At 39.4% G+C, this 27355-nt stretch overlaps 1 protein-coding gene across 10 annotated transcripts in view; it reads right to left on the bottom strand.

Annotated features, from left to right (window-relative positions):
• PTPRM (protein tyrosine phosphatase receptor type M) overlaps positions 1 to 27355 on the bottom strand; it is a 780862-nt gene that overhangs the window by 247603 nt on the left and 505904 nt on the right. For 7 of the 10 annotated variants that reach the window (XM_044243376.1, XM_044243377.1, XM_044243378.1 and 4 more), the window contains 3 exons: positions 10722 to 10995; positions 9710 to 9746; positions 3034 to 3108 (listed from right to left, as the gene is read on the bottom strand). In XM_044243376.1, coding sequence (XP_044099311.1) covers positions 3034 to 3108; positions 9710 to 9746; positions 10722 to 10995 — 386 coding nt within the window. The remainder of the gene's footprint in view (positions 1 to 3033; positions 3109 to 9709; positions 9747 to 10721; positions 10996 to 27355) is intronic. The other 3 variants (XM_044243379.1, XM_044243383.1, XM_044243384.1) reach the window with 1 other exon arrangement.

Raw genomic sequence — 27355 nt, 5'->3', positions numbered from 1 at the left:
GGAACAGAATAGAACACATCAGAGTGCATCTTACTCAGTGAGTAGCATTAGCAGTATGATTTCTAAGATCTTTGCTTCAGTTAAACTAATGTGTCAGTATATGTGTGTATGTTGCATAATGAGGTATTCTCACTGTTGATTGAGGACGACAAATTTAAAGACACGCTCCCCAGCGCAGTGACAGGCCTGCTCATCCAATGCACTAGCGGTCTGCGGTCTGATCTGCCTTTGCTCAATGAATCAGATCAGTTAAATCTAGGAGAATTCTGCTGTGTCTGGCACAGTCCTGGTGCCGACATCAGGTCACCTGTGTTCTTTGTTAGGCAAGTGAGTGAGGGCCCACCCATGCCAGGGAAAACTCAAGCCGCACGTGTCATCTGGGATGAAGGAACTATGTTGCAGAGAACTATCTCCCTAACGCTTCCTAGTATAAGTACAGCCTTGAACAGCCCTTGTAGGAGTATGATGTCAGCACAGATACAACAGAATGAACAAAAACACCGCGGAGGGCACTTCAGAACATATCTATCCCTCATGTGTCTCCTGTTGGCTTCTGGAAGGGACAATATTGATTGAATAAACAAAATCACAACTGTTAAATGGGTCACAGATGTGCAGTGTTCACAACTGTCCCAGAGACCAATTCCTAAGCTGCTCCACATGATGAGAAAGGCTTGGAAATCCATGTCCTTTTCGCCCATTAGTTACAAAACTGTTGTCTTTTACTAACTGCTAAATGACTAACATGACGGTAAGTTTTCACTCCTAAGAGCATGTGTGTACATGGGTTTTGATGTGACTAATGCAAAATGCCTGATGCCAGAGCCTGCGTAACCATCCAGAGTAAAGCTCTTTATAAAAGTCAGTAGATCTATACCTGGCACACAGAAGGTGCTCAATAAATGTCAGATCGGTGATTGAACACATTAAGCCTCAAGCTTGCAGTATGACTCATGAATAAATCTATTAAAAAAGACAGTGTTAGCCGCTATCAAAGTTGATGGCTGATGCAAATGGAAAAGGCAAAAGAAATATTACTTGATTTTGATTTTATCTGGGTTAGATTAACTATCATTAAAACCAGTGGTAAATACTGAAAAAAAAAGATCAGGAGTAGGTTTTTCTTTTTTACTGGTTTTTGAGGCTTATTCTAACACTCCATCATTTTAATCTCTAATAAACCAAAATAAATGATGGAGATCTCCTGCAGCCTTTAAATGAATGGCAGCCATACAGTACAGCAATATATGTGTCCTTCACAGACTAGTTCCCAAGTAACAAGATACGCTGGATTGGAAAGCTTTGGGAAGGAGGCTGATTTATGAGGTATCTTCTTAATTATGCAAGTTTTAGAGAGAAATCTATGTTCAGAAGTCTCACTTACTTTATGTCTAGTAAACAGCATGCTTAATATGGAAGTAGTAGATACAGGCAAAACTTGAGAACGGCACAGCATTTATTAAAGGATAGTGGGGCCAACCCATTTTTAATGGTTAGCTGACAACACTGGTGCCAGCTGGGGGTCAGACTTGCTCAAGGATCTCAGGTTACCTCCATGATGGACACCTAACCTGACCACGGGCCATGTGCAGTCCTTACGTAGGAAGGGTTTAGAGTGGAAAGCTTATGTTAAGAGAGACACTACCCCTTAAGCACTTCTATCGTTTGGGAAGAGCACTTCAGAAATTCAGGGTAAGAAAGAGTCTGTAACAAGTAGGACTTGAATCAGTAAAAGAAATGTGCTTGAAAAGAAACTTGGAAGCAACAGAAGCAGAACAGTTAATTATAACTTTATAGCTTTCAGGCCCTGAAACAGAGGACTGGAAATATGTAGAGAATTCCAGGGGAGGAAGAAGTAGAATTAGCCTACATTTCTTCACCTTACAAAACTCAGTCTGTACATTTTCTGAGTCTCAGTAGCTTTTATTTTCCAAAATAATAAGCTCGCAGAACAACTTAAACATTTATGAATTCTTACCATGAGTTAAGCTATGCTTTCCCCCCCCTTAAACGTTAGAGAATATTCCCTTGTTGCATACACTTAAAACAATTGCTGGAGTGGAATTCTATGGAAAGTGGCAGAATGTTCTACAACCTGCCACAAACTACAACATCGATGATGTCCCTGAGACCAGAATTTGAACCCTGCCCATGTAATTCTATCAGACATCTTGACCATGGCTTGCTTTTACTGCTGGACAAAAATTTGTCTTCTGGGGTTCTCTGGCCACTCACCTTCAATCTGGAGTAATTGACTGGGCTCTTTCCTTAGGTGTTTCTGCAGATGTCCATACACCTTTAGAGATAGTATGGATGGAGAAGCTAATTTCTCTTAGCTAAGTTCTCTTTCTGTGTGCTTTTCCTTTTACAGAGAAGCACGCAGTTCAACTCCATGACTCAAAGCCATTCAATTTTTTAAAAACTTCCCTAAATTATTCAATGCATTTGACTTGCAGATGTGTCACTGCTTTATATAAACACTTTGGTTCTAGAAGGAATGCAATCAGCTCTGCTGCAGTTGTAAGTACATGAAAAGCTGTTTGAATGGTGTCACCCCAAACAGCTTTGGGTGGCTCCAATTCAAGACTGTGTGTTGCTAAATGTGTGTGCAAACTAGACCCTACAAGGTGGAAAATAAACCTCGCTCACCCTCACCCTGCAAAGCCTTTTTAGGTTAATTTGCATAACGGGGCATCCGTCTCTCTGTATTTTGACTGAAATCCTGTTGGATGGCATTGCTACTGCAAGTCCAGCAAATTTCATTCTGTTTAACATTAGGCTCGAAAGGAACAAACCAACAGACAAACACACAATGGAAACATGCAGTGGCGTTGTGCTTAATGCGTGGGTATAAATGCGCACACAGAAGAGGCCAAGCACATCACTTAATTTAATGCGGGCACAGGTCTGTACCAAGAGTCTGAAACATTGTAAACAAGCCTTAAGCAAAGGAGGAAATGTAGAGGGGAAACAAAGCTGAGAAAAATGAGCAGGAAATGGGCAAGATGACTCATCTATACTTGAACGTCTGACCTGTCAGTTGGTCGTCGCCTGCGGCAGGGGCGATGCGAATGTAAGGTGTTGTAAGCTGAGTCACGATTATCGCAGCTATGGCAAAGGAAGATTCCCAGGTCAGCATGCATGAGGGAAGAAAAAGCCAGACTGAAGCTAGGCTAGCAAGGAGAATCTCGATCAGTATATCACATCGTCTCAACTTTGTTCCAACAACAACAAAAAGAGAAGAAAAGAAAAAAGAAAAAAAAAAAAGAACATAGCAAAGTGTTGAATTTTTGGAATTCTTTTCCCTTAAACAGGCTTTTGTCAGGCAGTTTGAGTTCTAACTATGACCCAGTTGCAAGCTTTGGCTGAGATTTGGGACAGATTCACCGAAGGGGGGAAAAAATAAAAAATAAAAACAAAACATAAGTCCTAAATAAGGCTCTAGACTGAATAGTGTTTCCGACTGCTATTGAGCATAGTGTCTGAATGATTCGTTGCTAATTCTGACGATCCCGACTTTAGGCTTTTAAAATTTATCAGGTTGCTTAAAATTCTGCTGCTGAAGTCACAATATTTTCTCTTCTTGCTAAAATCACCTTTGTGGAGCACATTATCTTCTTTTCCTAAAAATATTTTTTAGGTAGAAAAATTTCTCTGATAACTAAATTTCATGGAGAACATTTCCATTTAGGAAACTGATTTTGTCATATGAAGGGACTGAATAAAAAAATGCATCTCAAAGCATCGGTTCAAGAAAGGAAAATGAGTAATCGCCTTTGCTGTCGTTGTCAGGGACCACATGTGACTCAAGACATGATTAAGAGTCTTGAAGCAGACCAGTCGGAGTTCTTGGGTTTGCCTGCACAGCTCAGCAGTTGTGTTTAAATGGTTAACATTTATGACACACAGATATTGGGGGAAAAAATAGAAAATTAAAACGTCAGTTCTAACATGATACAGCTGGAAAACGATGCAAAGAAAAAATATTGGAAAATTAAGGACAGGCTTACATGAAAGATTACTAATTTACATGGAACAGCCTGGGTGCTATTAGAAATGTGGCAGCGAGTAAGGAAAATAGATCATCTACCATCTGCACACAATTAAACCCAAAACTGCTGCTGCATAATATTTTGAAACATCCCTCTGCACCATTCAGACGGTGCTGCTCCTTATAACTAACAACTGTAGCGACTGGGTTCAAAAGTGGGATAATTGTCTTTCACACATTGTTAATGAAAACTTTCTCGTCTCGCTAAGTGAGATGAATAAACTTCCGGTTGGGTCAGGAGATGGGAGGACTCCTGAGGTACTACAGAGATAATTTTCTTGATAGGACATAGTATGCAATTTTGCATACTGATATAATCAATTGCAAACAGTAAAATGGGATCCCTAATACCGGTTACACAAAGTTGTACCAAGTTTATACATGTAACATTTGCTTGGTCATTGACTGTTGTTGTTCAACCAACATTCCTGTGAGGTTTTCTATTACGTTCAGGAAAATGTGACCTACTCTGCTTTCAAGAACAATTACAGTGTCTTATCAAAAACAGAGCATCTACCCAATACTGGAAAAGGTGAACAATATGAATAAAAAGTTACTTGAAAATGGCTACGTGGGGCAGCCATGTATGTATTCACAACTAAAGGAAGGGCAAATTGCAACTGGAGGCTCAAAACCCCCCATAGAAAAGGCATCATTATAGGTGTCAAGAAAGATTTCTATATGATCTCCATGTTCTGCCTTCTAAAGTATTCATTTGGGACTATTATTTTTAGTTACCAGAAAGAAAAAAAAAAACTAGATTCTGTTACAAATTACCTTAAAAGAAGAGTCAGCTGGCCCACGGCCTCCTTTTGCAAATAAAGTCTTATTGGAACACAGTCAGCCTTAATTGCTTACATATCACCCTCAGCTGCTCTAACATAGCAACGGGAGAGCTGAGTAGTTGTGACAGAACATGGCTCACGAGGTTAACATATTTAACCATCTGCCCTTTGCCTAAAAATTTGCTGCCCCCTGTCTTAAAATATCAATAAAAATGCATGATAAAACAGAATGCTGCTAAATTTGGTAAGGTAAAGTCAGAAATCCCAATTGTCTGCTTTGAAGATAGTCTCTAATAGTTGCTGATAAATTTAGGATCTCGTTTAGGTCCAAATGTATGAACAGAAGAGCAAAAGTGGACCAGACTTCCAAAGTCTCATTTCAGTCCTGTGTGGTGGGGTCTTCTGGAATGTGAGGAACCAATATTTACCAAACTCTTTGGCATGACTTTCATACTCCTTGGAAAGTGAGTTTGGATCAAATAATTTGGGAAACATAAGGTTGGACAAATTTTAAAAGGTTTTCTTTTCCTTAGTAACTTCTTAGGGGCCTGGATGTACTCATGACATACATTGGGAAGACGACTTCAGATCAATCAAAGAAAATATTTTCTCTACAAAATGCTGAAAGACAAATGTAGATCATATCTATATTTCTATTTCTAAATCCATAGCTAAATGATAGCAGATTAGCACAGATGAGTGGTCTTACTACATAATTTGTTTTCTTCTGTATTGAATATGAATAGTTAAAAGGTTCTTAATTAGCTTTGCATGTCAACAGACATTCTTTTCAGCTCTTTTATCGGTATGTTTTCATTCTGTAGCAGTGTGGCCTAGAAACGATGGTATTTCGTTGAACAAAACAGTGAACAGGAAAACAGTCTAGAGAAACTTCTTCTCAAAGAGCCTAGTGATTAAAAAAAGAAACATTCAAATTTCTGAATCTATGTAGAAATTGTATCAGGACAATGGAAATCCTTCAAAGTTTTCTGAAGGTCTTCCAGCAAAGCATGTGCTCATTGCAGTACAAACATAAGTTAAATAAAATACTGAGTTTAAATACAATAAAGCATTTTTTGCACAAAAAATTCACCTTGAAATATGACACTAGAGTAATGGTTTGTTTTCTTCTTCTTTAAGACTTATAGTCTGACTCCTATAATGCTTTTGGAAAGAATTTATCATGTGTTCTCATGAGTTTTTTTTTTTTTTCCAAGTCCTAGTTATACTGTTGTTAGCCAAGTAATAGCAAAGAAAGGAAAATAAGTACACACATATGATTCTAGTCCCCATACACTAAAAACAAAGAGATAAACAAAAAACCCCAAAACTTTTATGAACCCCAAATCCTTAAAAACCTAAAAGTGGTATATTTACATATTAGGAACTCTCACAGATTATACCACACCTAACATTTAGTAGGTGCCCACATACATTTTAAAATAAACATATACCAAGAAAGCCCCAAATGGCTATACTGTCAAAGAGAAAGACAGCTGGTATCATGTTAGGGAAAATATTATTTTATGGAAGATTGATGCAAAGTATACAGTTTAAATTGATTATTTTATCAATTAGAATGGATATACCTCATTTAATATGAGAAGTCTAATTTATCTACAAGACAGATTTTTATTTTTAAGTGTATCTTGTCGGTTTAGAATTGATAATCAACAAAATCTTCCAGAACTAGCATAAAGAGTTTTAACCCTACCACAAGGCAGTCATAAGGTATGCAAAAGTCAAAGAAAATACATACACTAACTGCTAAGGTACAGTTGGACCAAAGCGGTCTTGAAAAGAATCCCACTATAAAAATGTGAATGTGATTAAAAATCAAAATAAAACTAAGAGAATCTAAGTCTAGCTAAAAGCTCGTCTACTAACTTCACCATACAGATTGAGGGTAACATCCAAACATCAGGTATATTCTATTATTGTATGGTGTCTTTATCTTTTAACTTGAGACAGAATGTTCTATGATGAGTTTGCCTATAGCCAACAAAAAAAATAGAGTCACATACACCTATGAGGAATCTGGATGTTAAATCAAAGGGTACAGGAAAATATCGTAATCCCCCACACATATGGATATAGGTAAGAACACACCTTAGGGTTTTTCCTGTGTCTAATTTTTATGAGGCTTTATATTTGAGATGATTAGTGTCAAAATATGCCTGTGGAATGTGATTAAAATAATCACAACATTATATGTATAAATAGTATGAAATATATCTTCAAGAGACATACCCATACTTGAAATTACAAACTAGCTTCCTGTGAAAACAAATCCACCTCCATACTTTCTCTATAAAAATACTTGTCAACAGTTCTCTCATGAGAACATCGACATCTTTGTAAATTCAAAATGCTGCTTAGGAAAGTGGTTTAGTGCCTGGAAATTCAATTAATCCACCACACTGTTAGCCATATGTGGCAAAACACAGAAATTTTCAACTTTTTAAAATTTCCAGCATCTTTACTGCAAGGGACAAGTAGAGTTATTAGAACTATTTCTCTATTTTGACTAAGTAGTCAAGATGGAATGGTTTCCTGCACTGCTGAAGGAATCTTTAACATGAATAAAGAAAAATGAGCTGACTGTGGTGGGGGAGGGGATGGGGGTGGAGGGTAGACATTAGACTGTGCTGTAAAGAGAGTTCACTGAATCTGTGCTGTAGATTATAATAAAATAAAATAGTACGTGATAGTGCAGTTTCCTAACAAGGAGATATTCTCCGGAGGTGTCCTCCTGCTTTACACTTTCGTGAATAGACATGACGTTGTTACATAATGACTATCAACATCCATTCCCCTCTTTCCCTAAAAGAGTTGATGTGGAGAGAGTTTATTGCTAGATCAATGTTTGCAAATGACTCAGAAAATATGAGTGGGGAATATTTAGTCAATCAGGTCAACTGATTGTCTAATCATCTTTGGGTGAATTGAAAAACAAAAGAGAATATTGATTAAATCTAGCCAATGGAAGAAAATGATCCAATTCACCATCAAAGTCAATCTATTGTGAAAATGGCCAACGTCAGATTTCTGTATCTACAGGGGCATTACTTATATAATTGTTTAGCTTTGTAGCTGAACACAATGGTAGATACTTCACTGTTTTCAAAGGAAACTGGTCAGGGTCTTGATTTTAATAAAGGGGAGAGCAGACACTTCTACAATGCAGTATTATAATCAGATTTATTAGAGGTTCTGCTGGATGAAGAGCCATGAAACATAGTGAAACACTGCGAGTCGGAGTCCAAAAGTTTGGAATTAAGCCTTGACCCACAGATCAGCTGAGTGACCTTGGTCAGTCAAGTCGTCTCTAAAAATATGCATTTTCTTCATTTAAAATATAAAAATAGCAATACCTGCCTCTTTTCTCACAGTAATGTTGAAGAAATAGATAACACATGTATGACAGTGCTTTCAAATCTTTCAGCTATGATGTTAAATGTAAGGCATTATAAATTAGGCACTGGAACTGGATTTACTCTTTCAGACCCCAAGGGGAAGAATTCAATCCAGCAATTAGAGCATGGGCAGTGGTCTGGAGGTCTCAGGACATTGATACCTCATTTGAGGGCTTCATAAAACTGTAATAACTAATAGCTAAGCACATATTACAGTTTTAAAACACAACTGATATCTGTAATTTCATTCATTATTAATTTATTCCTAAAAATAAAGGCACTTAGCCAGGTACAATATGATATAAAAAAACTGAGGGTTTCAAAATTAATATGCATAGATTGTTGGAAACAGAACTATGAGCCCATGAGGACCAACAAACTACAAGTAATGTGAGTACCTGACACAGTGTTTAGCCCATTATAATGAAACTAAGAAATATTTGTCGAGCTAACTGATTAAAAGGTCATATATCTTCAAGAAATAAGAATTCAATGAGAAAGTTGAAAAGGCAGATGGATGTTATGACATAGGAAACTACACTCCCTGAGAGGGAAACAACAAAAAACAAGATAGTTTCATCCAACAGAAGTCAAGTGACTTGCCTATAGCCCAATAACATCTAATACTACAGACCCAACAGTGCCTTTAAGCAGTCATTTCTGAATTTCTAAATCACACAGAATTCATCGTGTTCAGGGTCATTGGGATGGTCTGAAAGGGTGTTTTCAACCACAAGTGTTAATTTATAATGCCTCATTTTAATACAGGACTTTATATTTTTCAAAGCATTTTCTTAAGTGCTTCCTAAATGCTGGCTAAAACCACACTGCAAGGTTGAGAAGATGACATCACAGCTTGTGCCCACACACAAAACTCTACTCTTTTCTTCAGGAGGCTGTCTGTAGTAAGCCCATGGTGGTTCACCCCAGCCACTTCTACATTTGGTCCTTGATCACATTTTCTCAGAATTTTAACTGGGCCTGGGAAACAGAAGTTCCACTAACACCACCTAGTTCCTGGGTTCAAGAGACCTGTTGTCAGTGAAAACCTTCAGTGAAAAAAGCCCATGCCCTCCACTTGGGAGAGCTGTTATCACTAGGTCTTTGCTTAAAAATAGCAGACAATATTCTACTACTTTGCAAGTGAAGATTCATCAGCCACAGTACTCCTCTGGTTTAAAAACCTGTACTTAGATCACATAAACATTACTTTTACTTTAAAAGAATTTTGAGAAAGCTGACCACTGAAAACTGCTTGGAACACAATCATATGATTCCTTAATTTAGAAAGAATCTACATGAAATAGTGAGTCCCTGTTAACTGCTTAGACTCTAATACCCCTACCCACACATACATACACTTCTTTAAGTGGAGTTAACATTCCAAGAAGTTTTGAAATACCATCTAAATTTTTAAAGGACATAAACTGGGAGAGCATCCCACAGTTTCAACCTACCTTTTGTGGCCACTCGTACACAGTCTATTTTGGTTTCCTGTGTCAAATAAAGAGGGAGGAAAAAAATCACTATTCATGTTTTATTTAAAACAAATAGGACTATCTGTCATTCTATTCAAATGCCGATAAAGAAGATCTCATTTTCCCCAAGTGTGGTGTTAATCACAGAATGATTACTTCTGGAACCCCACTCAGATTCATTTTGCAGTTCCATAGCTGAAGACCGTGGACATTTCTGGGGTGGATGTTGAATGAGGAGCTATCCCCAAGATGTCCCGCCTAGCGGTCCCAGCTTCTCCAGATCCTCGCTTGCTCTCTGGGCAGATGCTACTGGCAGAGAACTCAGGGTCCTAGATTTTTCCCCTTTGCACTGGCAAAAGTCAAGTCTATGCTGATACTTAGACCCATGCTGGAAAACTCACACTTCTTTCTAGGGAGACTTTAGTATCTTACCATAGTTCTGGTTGGCCTGAACAGGAAAGGGAAAAAATTCAGAAATGACTCCAGAGTTTTTATTTTGTTTTCATCTTATCTTTCTAAAGCTGTTTTCTCTTTGCAAGAAAAAAGGATACCTAATTTAGTCACAGCTACAGGAAGCATAAACTCTTGTGAAACTAAAGAAATGGGACAGAATATGCTGAAAAGACAGATGTTGTGTATCTCACAAAATTTTAAATGAGCTGAATGTATGTGTTGTAACTATACTATTTTCCTGTAAAATAGTAAGCTAAGCAGAATTACTAGCCAACTTTTGGTAACAAGTAAAAACTGAAAATAAAAACCATCATGTTGACAACATAGTCTTCCTACCAAAAACAAATACAAATATATTCATTTCTTTCCATAAATTTCTCTAGGTGAAAATAAGTTTAGAAAGGGAAAGAAAACCCACATTTGCTCTAAGTAAAAACACACAAAAGCATGCCTTTATTTCTGACTACTCTCTTCTTTAATCCATGTTCACATTAATAACTCTAAATAGCCTAAGGAAATAGCCATCTATAAAACTTACCCCATTGGCTCTACTAGCAGCTTGGAAATAAATTCTGTAGCTTTTATGGGGGAGAAGGGGAGTGTTCCAGTATCCGTTGTATGTCTTATTATCACCAATAGTAAAAGGCTGAGCAGCTTGGAGACTGTTCGCTGGGAATTCTGCAGCAAAGTAGTACTGGGAGTTCAGTATGGACGCATTCTGGAAGTGAATTGGCACGGGATAGCACTTCAAGATTTCTGTTGTCTTTTTAGTTCTTCGAGGACGTTCTTCCTCAACAACCACTTGATAGACACTAGGGGGAAAAAAAGTATTATCAGTGATATTTTACGATAATCGAGCTGATGCCCTTTGCCTTTAATTGCGTGGGGCCCACAGGATATCCAAAATAAAGAATACATCGGATATAGTCAATGATAAATGCTTAGTACATAATGAATACTCACTTAACACTTGCTCAATGCAAGAGAGGGAAGGGGCTTAATAGTCTCCCATAGAACTCTCTCACTCTCACCCAGTAATGTAATGTATTGATAGAAACAAAGCTCACAAAAATTAAAAAAAAAAAATCAATCACGTAACAATCTCTGCTATTTAAGTGAGCAGGGCACTAAAATAATGCTTTTCTCACATGTAACTGAAGATGAATTTATAGAAAATGAACTCAACTTGCCTAATAAGTGAAGTTATATTAACTATAATTTTATTTTTTTTAAAAAGGCAATGTATTATTTTCTTCAATGATGTCTATATGAGTGCATGTGAAGTTTTAACAAGTCATAAACACAATATGTAAAGATTCATGTTTGAGTAAGGTTTAACTTCCCATATTTTCTTACATTTTGTCCCTCACCATATCAGATCAATGGAGACCGATGACATAAGGAGAGCAGAGAAAAGAGACTGGCCTTGGAGTTACAAGCAGTTTCTAAGAGCAGATCATGAACTGGGTTACTTGAACTATATATAAAGATAAGATGGGGGTAAGCATGTTCCAAAGAGGCCTGCAAGGACAGGTGTCCCAGCACCTACCCCTCCTTCCTCCCTGCCCCCTTTCAATGTCTGTATTTCAAAGGAGCCATAGGAGAATGGGATAAGCCTTGAAGGATGGATGTGTCTATTAAGATATGTATTTTTTTTTAAAGATTTTATTTATTTATTTGACAGGGAGATAACAAGCAGGCAGAGAGGTAGGTGGAGGGGGAGGGGGAAGAAGGCTCCCAGCCGAGCAGAGAGCCCCATGCGGGGCTTGATCCCAGGACCCAGAGATCATGACCTGAGGCCGAAGGCAGAGGCTTAACCCACTGAGCCACCCAGGTGCCCCTAAGATTTGTATTTTATCAGAATGATGAACATTTGTGCAGTTTTGGTAGGGGAAAAAAAAAACAACTTTCTGATATTAAGCAAAGCTAACATTTGACAGCAGCTTTCAAGAACTCAATCAGAATAGACTGATTCTGGCCAGGAAATGCAGCTTGTTCTCACTGTATCAGAAAAGCACTGGGACTCCCTGGAACAAGGCTGCAATCCTAGAGTTGCTCATACGGGTCCTCAATAAGGCCCAGGAAGAGGAGAAGAGAGGGGCCTAACACCCCCACCTGCCTGGGGAGGACCTGAAGAGGTCCCTTTTTGGGTCTTGCCCTTGGGGACTCCAAAAGTGCACTCAGTGAAATCACCTATTTCCGGGAGTACAAGCTACTTAACGCATTCCATTACAGGAATGCAATGCAGCAGCTGAGGCTCTGTAATTCTGTCCAAATAAACATCAACTGTTGTAGAACATCAGAATGATAGCTCAGGAAACAGGTAGCACAGTAGGATTACAGTACAATGATGAAGCAAATTCTGAGTGTGATATAAACTTTTATTTTTTTTTTAAAGATTTTATGTATTTATTTGACAGAGAGAAATCCCAAGCAGATGGAGAGGCAGGCAGAGAGAGAGAGAGAAAAGCAGGCTCCCTGCTGAGCAGAGAGCCTGATGCGGGACTCAATCCCAGGACCCTGAGATCATGACCTGAGCTGAAGGCAGCAGCTTAACCCACTGAGCCACCCAGGCGCCCTGATATAAACTTTTAAATAAAACCCAGAAATTGTCCCTAACCTTCTAACATCAGAGACTTTCTATTGGTTATGTAAGATACTCTACTGAATCTGGTAGAATTCTCACTGCATGATGAATCTAACACAACTAGATATGTTTAGGAAGAATCATCCTCTACGGAAGACAAGGAATACATATGGAAGCAAAGTGGACTTTAATTTCTACATCCCTTTTCCTTGACTTCCTACATATATGGTTAGATGTGTTGATTTTAAAATATGGCTGCAAAATCTGACACTTATCCCATCAAGAACGGGGTTGGTCAACCTTAATGACCATGTACAACCAACAGAATGTAACAGTGGGACAATGGGTAACTCTCAAGGCTTTTGTCAGAGAAGGCTATGTATCTTCAGCCTGGTTTCCCAGGGAAGCCAGCTTTCTGGAAGAAAAACCCAGCCACCACCTATATGGTCCAATCACCCTGAACCTGCCACACTGGAGAGATCATATGCAGGCATTCTGCTCTGTAGTCCCAAAGAACTCCCAGCCAACAACTGGCATCACTGATAGCCATGTGTGTGGACCATCACAGAAGGCCACGCGGCTGAGTGTCAGATGACGGCAGCGCCAACATCCCAAGCAGGAACTGTGCAGACAAGTCTTTGCTGGCCCACAAAATTGTGGCAAAATGGAAATGTTATTTTCAACTGCTGAGTTTTGGAATAGTTGGATATGCAGCAAATATTAAATAGAATGTCAGGTCATAGAATAACAAGAGTGAGGGGTCAAAGTCAAAGTAAAAAATAACACAACGTGGGGCATCTGGATGGCTCAATCGGTTAAGTGGCCACTGCCTTCAGCACAGGTAATGATCCCAGGGTCCTGGGATCAAATCCTGCACTGGGTTCCTTGCTCAGCTGGGAGCCTGCTTCTCCCTTTGCCCCTCCCAATGCTCATACTCTCTTTCTCTGTCTCACTTTCTCCCAAATAAATAAAAATCCTTAAAAAAAAAAAAAAAGATGGCACAACACAGACAACAGCTGATTCATGAAGAAGTTTAAGCTAATATACCACTAAATACAAACAGCACTGAGAGAAAGTGACTGTTCTCTTGAAATGCCTTTTGTGGGGTTGGGGGCTGAGTGGCATATGCATTGATCTACGCTCCAATCCTAATTCTGCTAATAACTGGTGTTTTAGATTTTATTTATTTATTTATTTGAAAGAGAGAGCGATAGAGAGAGAGAGAATCTCAAGCAGACTTCCCGCTGAGCAGAGAGCCCAACGCAGGGCTCAGTACCTGACCACAAGATCATGACCTGAGCCAAAACTAAGAGTTAGATGTTTAATTGACTAAGTCATGAAGATGTCCCACAACTGGGGTTTTAAATTAATTACTTTGGGTTTTATTATTTTTTTCCAATGAAATATGAGAATTAGATGGATCTCTAAGGTGCATTTTATGTTTTTATTCAGAATTTTGTTCAGCATACAAAAACTATTTTTAAAAAATGGATAAATCAAAGCAACAATTAATTGCTTTGCAAAGGGATTTTCCATTAAGATAATGTTTAATACTGGCTTCCTTCTTATCAGTCAGTTTTTCTAAGTTATTTGCTATATGACGTGATTTTCAAAATTTCACTTTTTCTAAATATTTATTTATTTGAGAGAGAGAATAAGCATGAGTGGGGGAAGGTGGAGAGGGACAGAATCTTCTAGAAGACTCCTATGTGAGCATATAGCTGGACATAAGGCTTTATCTCACGACCCTGAGATGATCATGACTTGAGCTGAAACTAAGAGTCAGATGCTTAGCTGAGCCACCCAGGGCCCCTCAAAATCTCACTTTAAAAACAACTCTGGAAAACTCATTTACTACACAAAGTGGAAATGTGAAGATACATGTGCAGAAAAAAATTTGCAGAAATTATTTCATACAGGAAGTGCTAGGCTGGGAGACTTGCACAGGTCATCCTATTTTCCTATTTTATTGGTGTGAATACTGGGATTCAGAGGTGAAATGCCCATTCCATCTGGGGCTCACAGGTGATGAAGTAGCAGAGATGGTCTCATGACCATCAAAGAAAGCAGTCCTAGTGTCACCAGTAAACGCCCTGGTTAAGAGGCTGGTGTGAACCATCTGACTCATGTGCATCTTCTCCTGCTTACGGAGACACAACCAACACACAAACTGGTCCCCACCTACTTCCCAGCATCAACTGATTTTGAGTATTGTATAAAGATTCTCATTTTATCACATCAACAGAGCTATAGATGGTAATGTCACCTTTGACCTCAATTCATTCTCCCATTTCTTTCTGAGTCATTAATAATTTCCAGGGAGGACACTCCTAGATCTGCAGTGAGGCCAGCATCTGGCTGGTGTCCTCTCCAGCTCTTGATTCCAACCAGCAACTCTGTGACTAATGACACCGAGGACAGTAATCACTCACTTTTCACTTCCAACTCCTCTACATGAAAGACTAGCGCAACCACTTCCAGACTGTCCAAGTGCCACCATCTTGAATTCCCCTACACAAACACCTTGTCCTCTATTCCTTCACCCTGGCCTGGTCCCAAGTTTGTTATTGAAATGCTGTTCTCCCCAACACAAAGAAATCCTTTGCCACTCCTTTGCACTCCTTTGCAGATGACTCTATGTCATACTATGTCATAAAAAGATTGAGACCCTCTCATGAACCTTCTCTCGGGGCTTATGACCTGTTCCCCCGTTTTGATGTACTCTTGCTTTGCTCCATACTCACAAAAATATATTTCTTGTAGAGACTACTAATCATTTCTCTCTACTTACCAATATTTTAAAAAACCTCACAAGTTTCTGGAGGAAGAGGTCTATTTAGTCATCTCTATCCCAGCACACTTAGAATGAAGTGGGCCACGAGGCACATTTTTTAAAAGCATAATATAATCCACAAGTAATTTCTATTCTATATACATTCTATGTAGTGGTAAGGCAGAAATACACTGGTAATCACAAACATGCCCTGTTTTACTAAATTCTAATACTAAGTTTATTTTGTATTAATTTCTTGAATACCCAAGAGCAAAGAGAAGAAGAAATGATCAAGAAACAAGTTTCATGATGAGAGAATGCTCGTTAGATTGTAAGTTTATGAAAGACAACACACGATAAATAACAAGCTCTGAGAGTTTCAAAAGCTGCCTCTCTGTCTTTCTACCCTCTTCTCACACCTTCATTTCTTACTTCCCATTCATCTTTTCCCCAGCTTTGTTACTATATGTGCTATGTTGCGTGTATATTTACTCGTTTATTAACTCAAGAAATGTTTTCAAACACCTATCCGTACCAGGCACTGTCCTACTTTAACTTGAACATGACAATATTTGACACTTCTTAATGAAAGAATGCTTTGTTTTGTGATTTAAATACCATTATATGAATATGGGTGAAAGAAATTAATTTTTCCAAGTAGGAGTTTTGTAAGGATTAGACGAAAACTTGAGAATTAAATGATCACTTAATATGCCCCCATTTTAGCCAGTTGGTATATAATACACTTCGCTCTACTCCAGATATATTACTTTTTAAATGGCTACCATCTACTCATCTTCAGATATATTAAAGGAAGAACTAAGTTGACTAGAGCAATTTCAGACCCAAAATGTCTTTTCATCCTTGCTCCACAAGAGAAATTAGATTTGCAAGCATCCAGACCTCAAATCTATTTGCTCTTTAATAATTTAAGCACTGAAAGGTCAAGCAGCTCTTTTCCATTCCCCTTTATCAACGTCCAAGTGCTAATGAAAAATAGCTAAATCCTATCTGCTGCCCAATTGCCACACATTGCTGTCTTCCTGATGGAAATTAACGCATTATTGGCACGTAGGTCAATGGCATCTCAACAGAACTCTCTGACTGATACGTTTTTCATTGGTGCAAATAACATCATTTCACTAGTGAATTTCATAAAATCTGTCCAACCGCAATTGCAATCTCAAAAAGTAGCTTTGAAAATCTTTCTCCCTGAATGGTTTTTCCAAAAAATTGATTAAAAAGAGCAAGTTCTCAAGGATGGAAAACCAAGCAGAAGTTTCTAGCTTAGTGAGCTGAATTAAAATTCTATTATCCTTTTAATGTATCACTCATGCTCCCTTTGTTTATTAAATAAAGTTACACCGTCCCTTTCCTGATTCCACCACTATTTCGGAATTTAAAGTAACATAAAATCTTCCTACGGCATTTGCAGTAGGAAGGCACAATCCATAGTGAAGATGAATCTGCCAAAAATGTGACATCACTATATCATAACTTTCTTATGGAATGAAATTTAATTTAAAGTTTAATTTATGCGAGGCTTTCCTACAACAAAACTCTAAGGCTTTTACAAGGAGAATAAGAAATCTGCATTTATATAGACTAGCACATGAAGTATAACCTAGAAAAGAACATCGGAACATCTTTCATGTACTCTGTGAAACCTGAAAGTTCAAATGTGATGAGATGTTTTTGGTCTTTTTCTAACTTTGAAGATATTGAGGGGAAGCCTGCTGCAGAGTTGAAATTGACTTTAAAATTTTGGTCTTAATTCATTTCAAGATTAAATCCTTAGTTGTAAGTCCATTTTTCTTATCCACATATTCTATTTCTTATCAGCATAAAATATTGGAAGTTTAACCACCCGGATAGCAGAACAGGGGGTGAGGAGGAGGCGAGAGAGGGAGAGAAGTTAACGATCCATTTCATTGTTGTTTTTGCTAATCCTTTAAAGTCCGCACTTCCGATCGTTTCAAGGACTTAGAATATTGTTCATTTCATGGCACCTAAGAGTGCCTTTTAGCTTGATTTGCGATTTTTGGTAAAACCATCCATTCTGTATGTATGGAAAAAAAAGACTGGTATTTCTGTCTTCCCGAAGCCGATTTTTGGGCGGCGGGGGGGGCAATAGAAAATGAAAGTATAAATTAGATGCAAAGCAAGTAAAATAAATGTGTAGTTAAAGTTTATTGTCATGCAACAACACAATTTATTTTCTTCCTGTTCTTGATTTGGTCCTTCCCTTTTCCTAAATCTGCCAGCATTTACTGGAATGACACCTTAAATAATTCAAACAACCTCGTACAACTAAACTAAGCTTTAAAAATATTCTCACCAGTTAAAAATTAGGGGGATAAAAGGTCAGTTCAGTATGTAATCATCATGACTAGGATTCTTCCAAGTCCTTCATGTAACACTAGCTCCAAGAGTTGCCGATCTGACAGTCCTGCTCATTAAGTCACTAAATGACGACTGATAACTAATTTTGCACAGGGAATGGGCACTGGGTAGAAAACACATCGTGCAGCATAAATAGATCTGGGGGGTTGAATATTTTATGTTAGCAACTTTAATTTCTCTTTGTCCTGCTCTGTTCCAGATAAGATTGGCCATAAATTGCTTTGGAATATTTGTGGGACACCACAAATATATTTTATGTTCTCTCAGCCGTAACTCATCCCAAGGAGCTTGCCTAGCATCCGTAAGTTACTAGTGTTCTGTGTGTGTGTGTGCGTGCTCACGTGTGTACGCACGCATTTACGTGTGCATGTGTAAGCAGGCCTGAGTGTGTGGTCTGATACCCTGCTGCTCTGCTAGTTAGTGATAATATCTGATAAAATATTAATTACAGCTGTAAGGTTGGGTAAGAAATATGAAGTCAATTACAGTTCCATATTGTGAACAAAGGGCAGGAAGAAAAAAAATCCTTTAGTTATGGAAGTTTATGATAATAAAGGAACAACTAAAACATTAGACTCAGGCTGAGAAGCTCTGTAAAAGGCCACCTGTTATTAATCTTCACAACAGGCACCAAATTTCAAGTAAATTAGTCTTAGATGGAACCTCTTTAAAGAATGATTTCTCCCCGTTTTAACAAATGAAGACATTTTCCATTGCAGATTTTATTTCATTTAAGCTAATCATAATTTAATCATCACAATTTCATAACAAACATGATTGTAAAAATTTTAATTCAAGGTCAGCTACTATTATTAAAGTATGTTTTTTTAAATAGCACTAGTGATTTGAATAAAAATAGAAATCAAATATCATCAAAGCCACACTAAATGTTTTCATTATTGCATGTTTGTATTATATTCAATTCAGAATCTTTTGGTCCCTAAAAGGAATAATAATGTAATAATAATAATACTGTAGGCTAGGTGAGCTGGAAAAAAAATGCCACCATCCAAAAAGGCAGAGAAAGACAATTATCATATGGTTTCACTCAATGAGGGGAAGGGAGGGAAAACTGAATGGGAAGAAATCAGAGAGGAAGACAAACCATGAGAAACTCCCTGACTCCAGGAAACAAACAGGTTGTGGAAAGGGAGGTGGGTAGGGCGTTGGGGTAACTGGGTGATGGGCATTAAGGAGGGTACATGATGTGATGAGCACTGGGTGTTACACGCAACAAATGAATCAATGAACACTACATCAGAAAGTAATGATGTACTGTATGTTGGCTAATTGAATTCAAATTGAAAAAATTACAAAGGAAGAAAACAAAGAAAAACAACAACAACAAACAGGCAGATGAACCAAAGATGGGTGCCATCGGAGAACACTGAACTGGGAGTCACCAAACCATAGGCAACTGGGTCCAGCTTTGCCACTAAATCATTGACTGACCAGTAAGGTCCCTTCAAGATCTAATTTTTATAATTCCTGGCACAAGATCAGGCAAGTCTCTACATCAATATGTGAGAAGATAATTATTTTATTCATGTGTCTTCCATCCTTCCTTTTTACAATATTTGTCATGTTTCAAGCACTGTGCCAGGCACTGGGGAAGAAGAGGAGGAGGAATTAGGCACAGACTGTCCCTGTCCTTGAGAAGACCAGCCCAAGGGTATTAGATATAGGTCACTCAAAGGAATGCTGTGACAAGGAGCTGATCTGGGTTTGTACTGAGTGTAATGGAATGCAGGGCAGGGGTGACGATGTTTATGCCAACCTCTTACAGCTTCTCTTCATTGAGAATATCCAGACTGGACCTAGGGCCCAAACATTCTCACCAGTAACACCTGAAGACTGCTGTCCTGCATAGGGCCCCCAGCTCCCCAAATTAAAAATAAAGGCACGACAACACACAAAAAAGCTAATGTTTTTAGATTCCTTATATAGTCCCCATTCTGTCCCACCACTGGTGCTAACAGAACCGCACCGAAGTTCCAACAAGCTCTAACCTCAGACTTACTAGTGACTGCTTGTGACAGCTTCTGAGACCCTATAAGATCCCTGTATCAATAGTACAGCAGGCTGAAGGGAATGGGCTGTGCCTTAGACTGGTTACCTTCCCAGGTCATGCCCAAATTCCCTAAAAAAGGCCTTAGAGGGCACGCCCAGCAGGGCTCCTTGTCTTGACCCCCATGACCACCTGTGAGGTCTGAGGTGAGGATCAAGAGCTGAAGTGCCTCTGCTCTCTGGGGGCTGGTGGAGAAAGAAGACCACAAACATGCAGTCTTGGTCTCTGTTCCATTCCACCTCTCTCCAAATCCCTGTCCTGCAAATTTGCAACTATGCTTTCTGCCTTGTGTGATCAGTCCTCAGGTTACGAGATCCATCGTTTCTTAGAGTTTAGTATTTCGACTGATATCCCTGGTAACAATTAAGGACAAATCAAAATACTAAAACTATGTTTTTTTGTTTTTTGTTTTTAGATTTTATTAATTTATTTGACAAAGAGAGAGAGTGCTCACAAGCAGGGGGAGCAGCAGAAGGAAAGGGAGAAGCAGGCTCTCTGCGGAGCAGGGCGCCGGATGTGGGACTTGATCCCAGGACCTTGAGATCATGACCTGAGTTGAAGGCAGACGCTTAACCAACTGAACCACACAGGTGCCCCTACAGCTGTGTTCTGTTGTGTTTTTGAGATTGGGCATGGTTGTTGAGTTTGGCCTTGAAAGCCATTTCCAGCTGTCCCCATCCACAGGCAGCTTCTCTGCTCTACAGAAGGCCTAGCTGCTGTCCCTCTGAGCACCGGGCCTCTGCTCACTGGTGCACCTGCCGCGGAGGCCTTGGTAATAAGACCGGAGCTCTGATCTAATACATAGAATCCTTCAGAGGAGATTATGTTGAAGAGGAGAAAATTTGAAAAATAGGAGAAGGAAAGCTATGCACTATATTTTCATGCACAAAAGCAAGTTTGAAATGGAGTTTGAGGGAAAGTTAAATTAAGTTTCATTGTATAAATGCTCAAATACATCTACTCTATTATTATTATCTTCCCCTGCCATTTTTAAAGCTTCTTTTCAAGGGTTCTTGAAGAACAAACTTAGTTTCCAAAATGAATTTTCAAAGAGATGACTGACATTGTCATCCTAGAAGCAACATTAATAAAAATGATCTTTGTTTCCTGGCAGTAAAGGAATCCAGAGTATTATTTTTTAATACAATAAAATTCACCTAAAATCAGGTGGGGGAAGGACGGTGGTGGTGGTAGTAAGAGATTTAGCACCTTTTGTTAACACACACTGTTGCAATTCAGTCATAATAATAATAATAATAATAAAACCCAAGCCTAATATAGTAATATAAAGACTGAAGTTTTACCATGGAATGACATTTTGGTCTTTGTGATTATGTGTATTCCAATGAAAAAAGGGAAAAAAAATTAGGTTGGAAGTCATATATTTAGAGCTCTTTCCCTTAAAGAATTTTAGCACCAGATAGAACCTTTCAAAAGGTTCAAGCACTGACAAAAGAACAATTTAGCCCCCAAATTTATGATGCTCCTGTAGTTCACATTTCTTCAAGAAATAAGAGGGAGCAATTAAAAAGCCACTAATAAGCATTTCAAAAGAACTGGTGTCTTTTTTTCTTCATTCTCTGGAGACTATTAAGAACAGGGAAATGAAAAAGAACATACATATCAACAACAAAAAAAGACTGATTAATTTGATTAAAACAATCCAATATACTGAAACAACTTTGTTTAATCCAGGTCCTTCAAGTACTCAAAACTATACTCTTAAACAATGAGTAAATTGTAATGGGAGTTGGGCTTCACCAAAAAAAAGGGGTGGGAAGGTAATAACAATAATAATAATGAAGAAAATAATAATGAAGAAACCAAGGGAAAAAACCCTCCTAACCTTTAAGAAGTAACAGGGATAAACCCCATAGATTCCAATCATCACAATCTAAAATCAAAGGTATAATTAACATGTTTTCTTCATACCAGAAGAGACAATGAAGAGAGGATATTAATGTGCGATGTGGTCCATGTCTGCCAAGGAAGGCAAAACCAGGCTGGTTCTCTCCCGGGAAGGTCTACAGGGAGGAGGTCTGCAGGCTGACGAGCAGAGAGGACACTCCTGGGAGGGAGCACATGCCTGACATGCACGTGACTTCACTTGTCATGTGGGGCTGTGCAGGAAGAGCGCTGCTGTTCACCTCCCAGGACCTTAGCACCTTGTGCATGAGGATGCTGGCATCCGATGAGGATGTCTGCTCTTGATGGGTTAGAAACCATTTCATAAAGGACTGAGTGTCGGCTCGGCGCACGACAGCTACTCAGTCCAAGTCACAATGATTATTCATTTTTATTATCATCCTTATTATTCCTGCATGACAGACTGCTCAGATCCTAACTGAAGTTCAGGAATATTATGGTAGGACCTAGAAAATTTCCCAAGACATGGGCAGAAGAAAAGGGGCCACCACATTATTTAGTTAATGTTACTGCCGTCATTACAGGCCAGAATAGCATCAATAATAAATAAGAAAAGCTTTCCTATGTTGAGCAGATAACATCTGTGTTAGATAAGATCCTGAGTGCTTTGCTTACTGTTATTAATTCTCTCAGCTGTCCTCTAAGGTACATTATTACTCATATCTGATTGATGAGGGGAATGGAACTCAGAAAAGTTACAGGATTTGCCCAAGGTTAGAGTGCGAACGTGCACCAGGATTTAATGCACCAAGACCATCCAACTCCCTGCAGTGGTTAGCTGCATTGTTTATGATTCTGAATACCTTTGTGCCTTCCTTTCCAGGAAAGAGCTGTTATTTGTAACTACTCCACCCCATAGTGGTTGATGGAACACAAGTTCCTCTGAAACTTTGATGATTTTATGGAATGAATGTACAGTATTAACACCACACATGCAGTTCTTACAACTTCCATAAAATTGCTATCAAAATATGGGTTATCTTTAGGACATAGAGCCTACTATATATTTAATAGTTTCTTAAGATTTTATTTATTTGTTGAGAGAGAGAGAGAGTGTGACAGGGGGAGGGGCAAAGGGAGAAGGAGAGAGGGAATCTCAAGTGGACTCCGTCCTCCCTGAGCATGGAGCCCAATGCAGGGCTCTGTCTGCAACCCTGAGACCATAACCTGAGTTGAAACCAGGAGTTGGGAGGCTTAACTGACTGAGCCACCCATGCATCCCTAGAACACAGATCCTACTTAAGTGATAATCACAGTATATGGGCACATATGTTAAAGAACACTGATGATTAGAAATCTGAAGTTTATTATCAAAAGCAGGGAAGAAAGGAATCCAGGCTAAATAGCAATCTAGCCAACATGCTTTGTTAAGCAGATCTGGATATCATAGTTTTACCCTTTTTGAGCACAACAGTTTACAAAGACAAAAGTTTACTTCCACCGGAATTAATCTTCCTGACGAGGCTGTGAGACAGGTGGAGCATGTGCTGGTTTCCAGTTTTAGAACTAAAGAAGGCCCCAAAGTTCACAGGAGAGCCCAAGGTCACAAACCCAAGGATTCTGGTCCATGGCAAGTGTTCTTTTAATTAGATGGAAGTCCTAGAATGATTTACATTAGTGACATCAGATTCCACACGCTCTATGTAAAACTTCAGTCATTTGGAGAAAACTCAGAGTGTACCATGGAAGCAGCTTCAAGTCTCCTCCCACTGAAGAGCCCCCGTATTTGGTGGGGGCAATGGCACTGAAGCACCCACTCGGATGACCTGTTAGTTTTTTGCCAGGAATTGACCCTCATGGGTCAATTATCCTTCCTCTCTGGCCCTGCCCAGGTGATTGATCTAATGTGCAAATGCAATCATATCTCTGCCCCTTAAAAATCCTACAGTCCCATCATTTGCGTGTGGTGGGGGTTGTGGGTGAGCAGAGGAGGGAAGAAGAAAGAAGGTTCCATCCTAAAAACACATCAACCACAACCTGGCATATTCTCAGCGCTGAGCGTATATTTACACCTTTTTAGGATGGCCTGAAGGGGAGGGTGATCCAGGAAGTGACTGAATATAGACACCACCCACATTAAACAAAGTCTGGATATATGCTGAGGGCAGTGGTGAAACCCTGATGAACTATGAACTAGGAGAGCGAAAGATCCTGGCAGCCACACTGTGCACTGGGGACTGGAGAACCAAGAAAGGCAAAAGTATGAATTAAGACAATGATGGGAGGATGGAAATGAAGGAAAAAAGGTCGGAGGGTGGGGGTCAGTGATCTTGAGAAGTGAGAAGCGTGATAGCTTCCGTAGGAGTCAGGACAGATGTGCACCATTATAGGGACCTTCCTGATGGAATCTGAATTTGGAGTAATGGCTTATTTGAAGTAGCTTTTCTGAATTTTTCTTCTAATTAAAAAAAATGACAAATTGATTCAAGAGTAAAGGTCGGGTAGTCTTTCATGCTTCTGTCCCATATGGATGGGACATGGTATTTAACTTTTATTTAAGGATGAAAATACAAATTTAAAATCCTTCTTGTTTTGATACTTCCAACTACTTAAAAAGAGATTTCAGTCCTTTGGCTTCTTATCTATAGAAGTTTCAGTGATAATTACTTTTGCTCACAAGAAAAAGATGAGGTTCAATAAACATTTATTGCACACTTAATTAGGTTTGAGGTACTGAATGATATTCAGGAACTAAGTTGTGAAAATCATTTTGTGATCCTTATGCAGTTCCTGTTACATTTACATGCATTTTACATAATGATTAGCTTGGGAAAAATGCTCACGTTCAGCATTAAATGCATAAATCTAATTAATATTCCCGAGTGCTGGTCAAACCTCATTTACTATGTGTGCGTTTTTAATTATATTTACTAAGATGACCCCTGTTTATATCGCTTCACTTTCTCTTCTTCCAGGCTTTTCTCCAGGTTGTTCATTTCTTGGGCGGACCTAAACCTGCATTCAGCCCCTCACTGGCTACTTTCTACTTCTCTTTTGGGTTTCAGCCTAAACAATGTACCCTGATCCCCGGGTGAGATTTTGTCCTCTGTCAGATGCTCTTGGAGTACTCTGGACTTTTGTCTCCAGCTTGACACCGTCTTAGCACAGTGACTTGAACATAAAAGTGCTCAGTAGGTATTTGGTAAATGAATGAGGAAAGACCGAATGATAGCACAATGTCAACTGTGAAGTTTCCTCTAACACTTTGCAATGCGACAAAGGGCAAGAATTTTAATTAGACGCGAACAACTGCAGAGAGCTCTTATGGCTTCTCAATGAGCAGAAAACATTTGCACCGACAGTAGTCAGGAAAACACTTTTGGGTCAAAGCAGAGAAGAACAACTGGGACACCATACAAAAGTGATGTGCTGATAATAGGAAAACTCCCAGCGCTCCCGATGGCTCTGTTACCAAACAGGCTGACGAAATGAGTATTAATTAAGTAGCTGAAAGTCAAATACAAATGACCATCAAGCGTCAACTAAGTAGCTGAAAGCCAAATACAAATGACCATCAAGCGACTATATACTTAACAAAATCATTTTTGATGAAACAGAAGGCATGTCAGAATTTTTGTTGGCTTTAGCGTTCTCGCCATCAACAATCACCTTGAATGTACTTATATGTGCGGGGGGCGAAATGTTCCGCTGAAGAAAATGATGGAAGACCACACTCATGATCTGGCTGTGTCCCCACAACAAACAAAAGCGCTGTCACAACCAGAAAGTGGTCAGATCCTCTCGGGGCTACACCTCAGCTCTGGAAGTCTGCGACTTTAAGCAACGCACTTGGGCTGGCTTGTCCTCTCTGCCCCAAACGTGCCTCCATCAGCCTCTTAGAACTTGGGATCTTTTCTCCCATATATATGTGATTTTAGCCCTTTAAAAAAGTAAAAGTGAGGCATCTATAGGCAAATCAATTAGTCTTTGTCAAAATTTCCAAGATCTTCACTCCCAAAGGCTTGCAGTCTTAGCTCAGAATACCTCTAGAAATTCATCCCTTAAATCTCCTGGAATCAACACCTGTGTTGGGAAGACCTAGTAGCTCCTGAGAGCGAAAGGCATAGTGGCTTCAAGATTCATAACAAAGGTGATATAGTGTTCAGCTTAAGGCATTTGCAACTTTCTGGGGCTCTGGGTGACAAGTAAGTTATACAAGTCTTACAAGTAAGACTACTTGTAAATTAATCCACTGTTAACACAGACAGATGGTCCAGATATTTGGGGGGACAGCAGCATGTAACTTTCTCTACCATCAGTGGAAAATGAGATCCACCTGCATGTCTACTTCCATCACCCTGATGGATGGTTTCAGGGCAGCTGGTCAGTGTGGGTCAGGGAATGGGCAGCATTACCTGCTCTCCTCTCTAGAGAGATGGTTATGCATAACTTTTGGCTTCTACTGTACATGAAGGCTTTCATGTCTTCTACCGAATTTGAAGGCTTTCATGTAACCTGTAGTTCCAATCTCAGGTACCTAGTTTTTCCGAGAGAAGCATGGGTTCCTTCTGGCATAGCAGAAACAAGACAGTGTACAATCAAACAGTCGGGTCTTCCCTGGCCCTAGCCAAGAACTGGGCCCCAACCATCCACTAAGCAGGCTGTTTAGTGGTGCTCAGAGGCAGCTTTGCACTCCGGATGTCAGTAGGCAAAGACACCACTGTGTCCCTTCAACAGGCCTTGCAGACACAACCTAGTACAAATTATAATCATCACAAAAGCAGCTAGCGCAGGTTCAGGGCAAAGGGATTAGGGTGACGCAGTAAAAGGAAGGTAGAAAGGAGCAGAGAGAGAAAGATCCAGAAGCTTCTCAGCAAGGAGGGTCTGATAATGCCATGTTTCTACTGCTTAGAAAAATGGAGATTTAAAAATATGTGTCCAATTAGTAGCTTCCAATAAATTCCTAGATAGAGAGTCATTGCTAAGATGGGCTTTCAGTTTCTAGTGTCCTAGTGTCCACTTAACAATACTCTAAACAGTTACTATCACTAGTTGCTATGGTTAGTCAAGATGTTTTTCCCTCTAAAAAGGACTAAATGGTTTTGATTCCTTTAAATCCTGTCTCTAATAAAAATTAACATGTGGCCCTTAGACAATCCCTTCCCTTCATGCCCAAAGATTAGTGATGTCCTGTCCGAACAGGACCAGCGAAAAGGAACGGTGGGAGGGGCTCAGCACACCCACCAGCCACACTTCCTCTGAAGCTGTCCTGGGCCCTGTCCCTGCCTAACCCCTCCCTCACTGCAGGTCTGATCTTCCTTACATTTTTTTCCTTGCCTAAAGCTCTTGAGTGATTACTCACTGCCGAAAGGCTACATCTCTACTCCTTGGCATGAAGCATGAGGCTGCCCAATCTAGCCTGATCTCTCTTGTGGCTCCCTGCCCGGCTCCACACCCCCCCACCCCCACCCCCGG

The sequence above is a fragment of the Neovison vison genome, chromosome 3 (genome assembly GCF_020171115.1).
Source record: "Neovison vison isolate M4711 chromosome 3, ASM_NN_V1, whole genome shotgun sequence".
NCBI lineage: Eukaryota > Metazoa > Chordata > Mammalia > Carnivora > Mustelidae > Neogale > Neogale vison.
The sequence above is the reverse complement of the archived record's forward strand: the minus strand, read 5'-3'. Positions and strand labels throughout refer to the sequence as shown.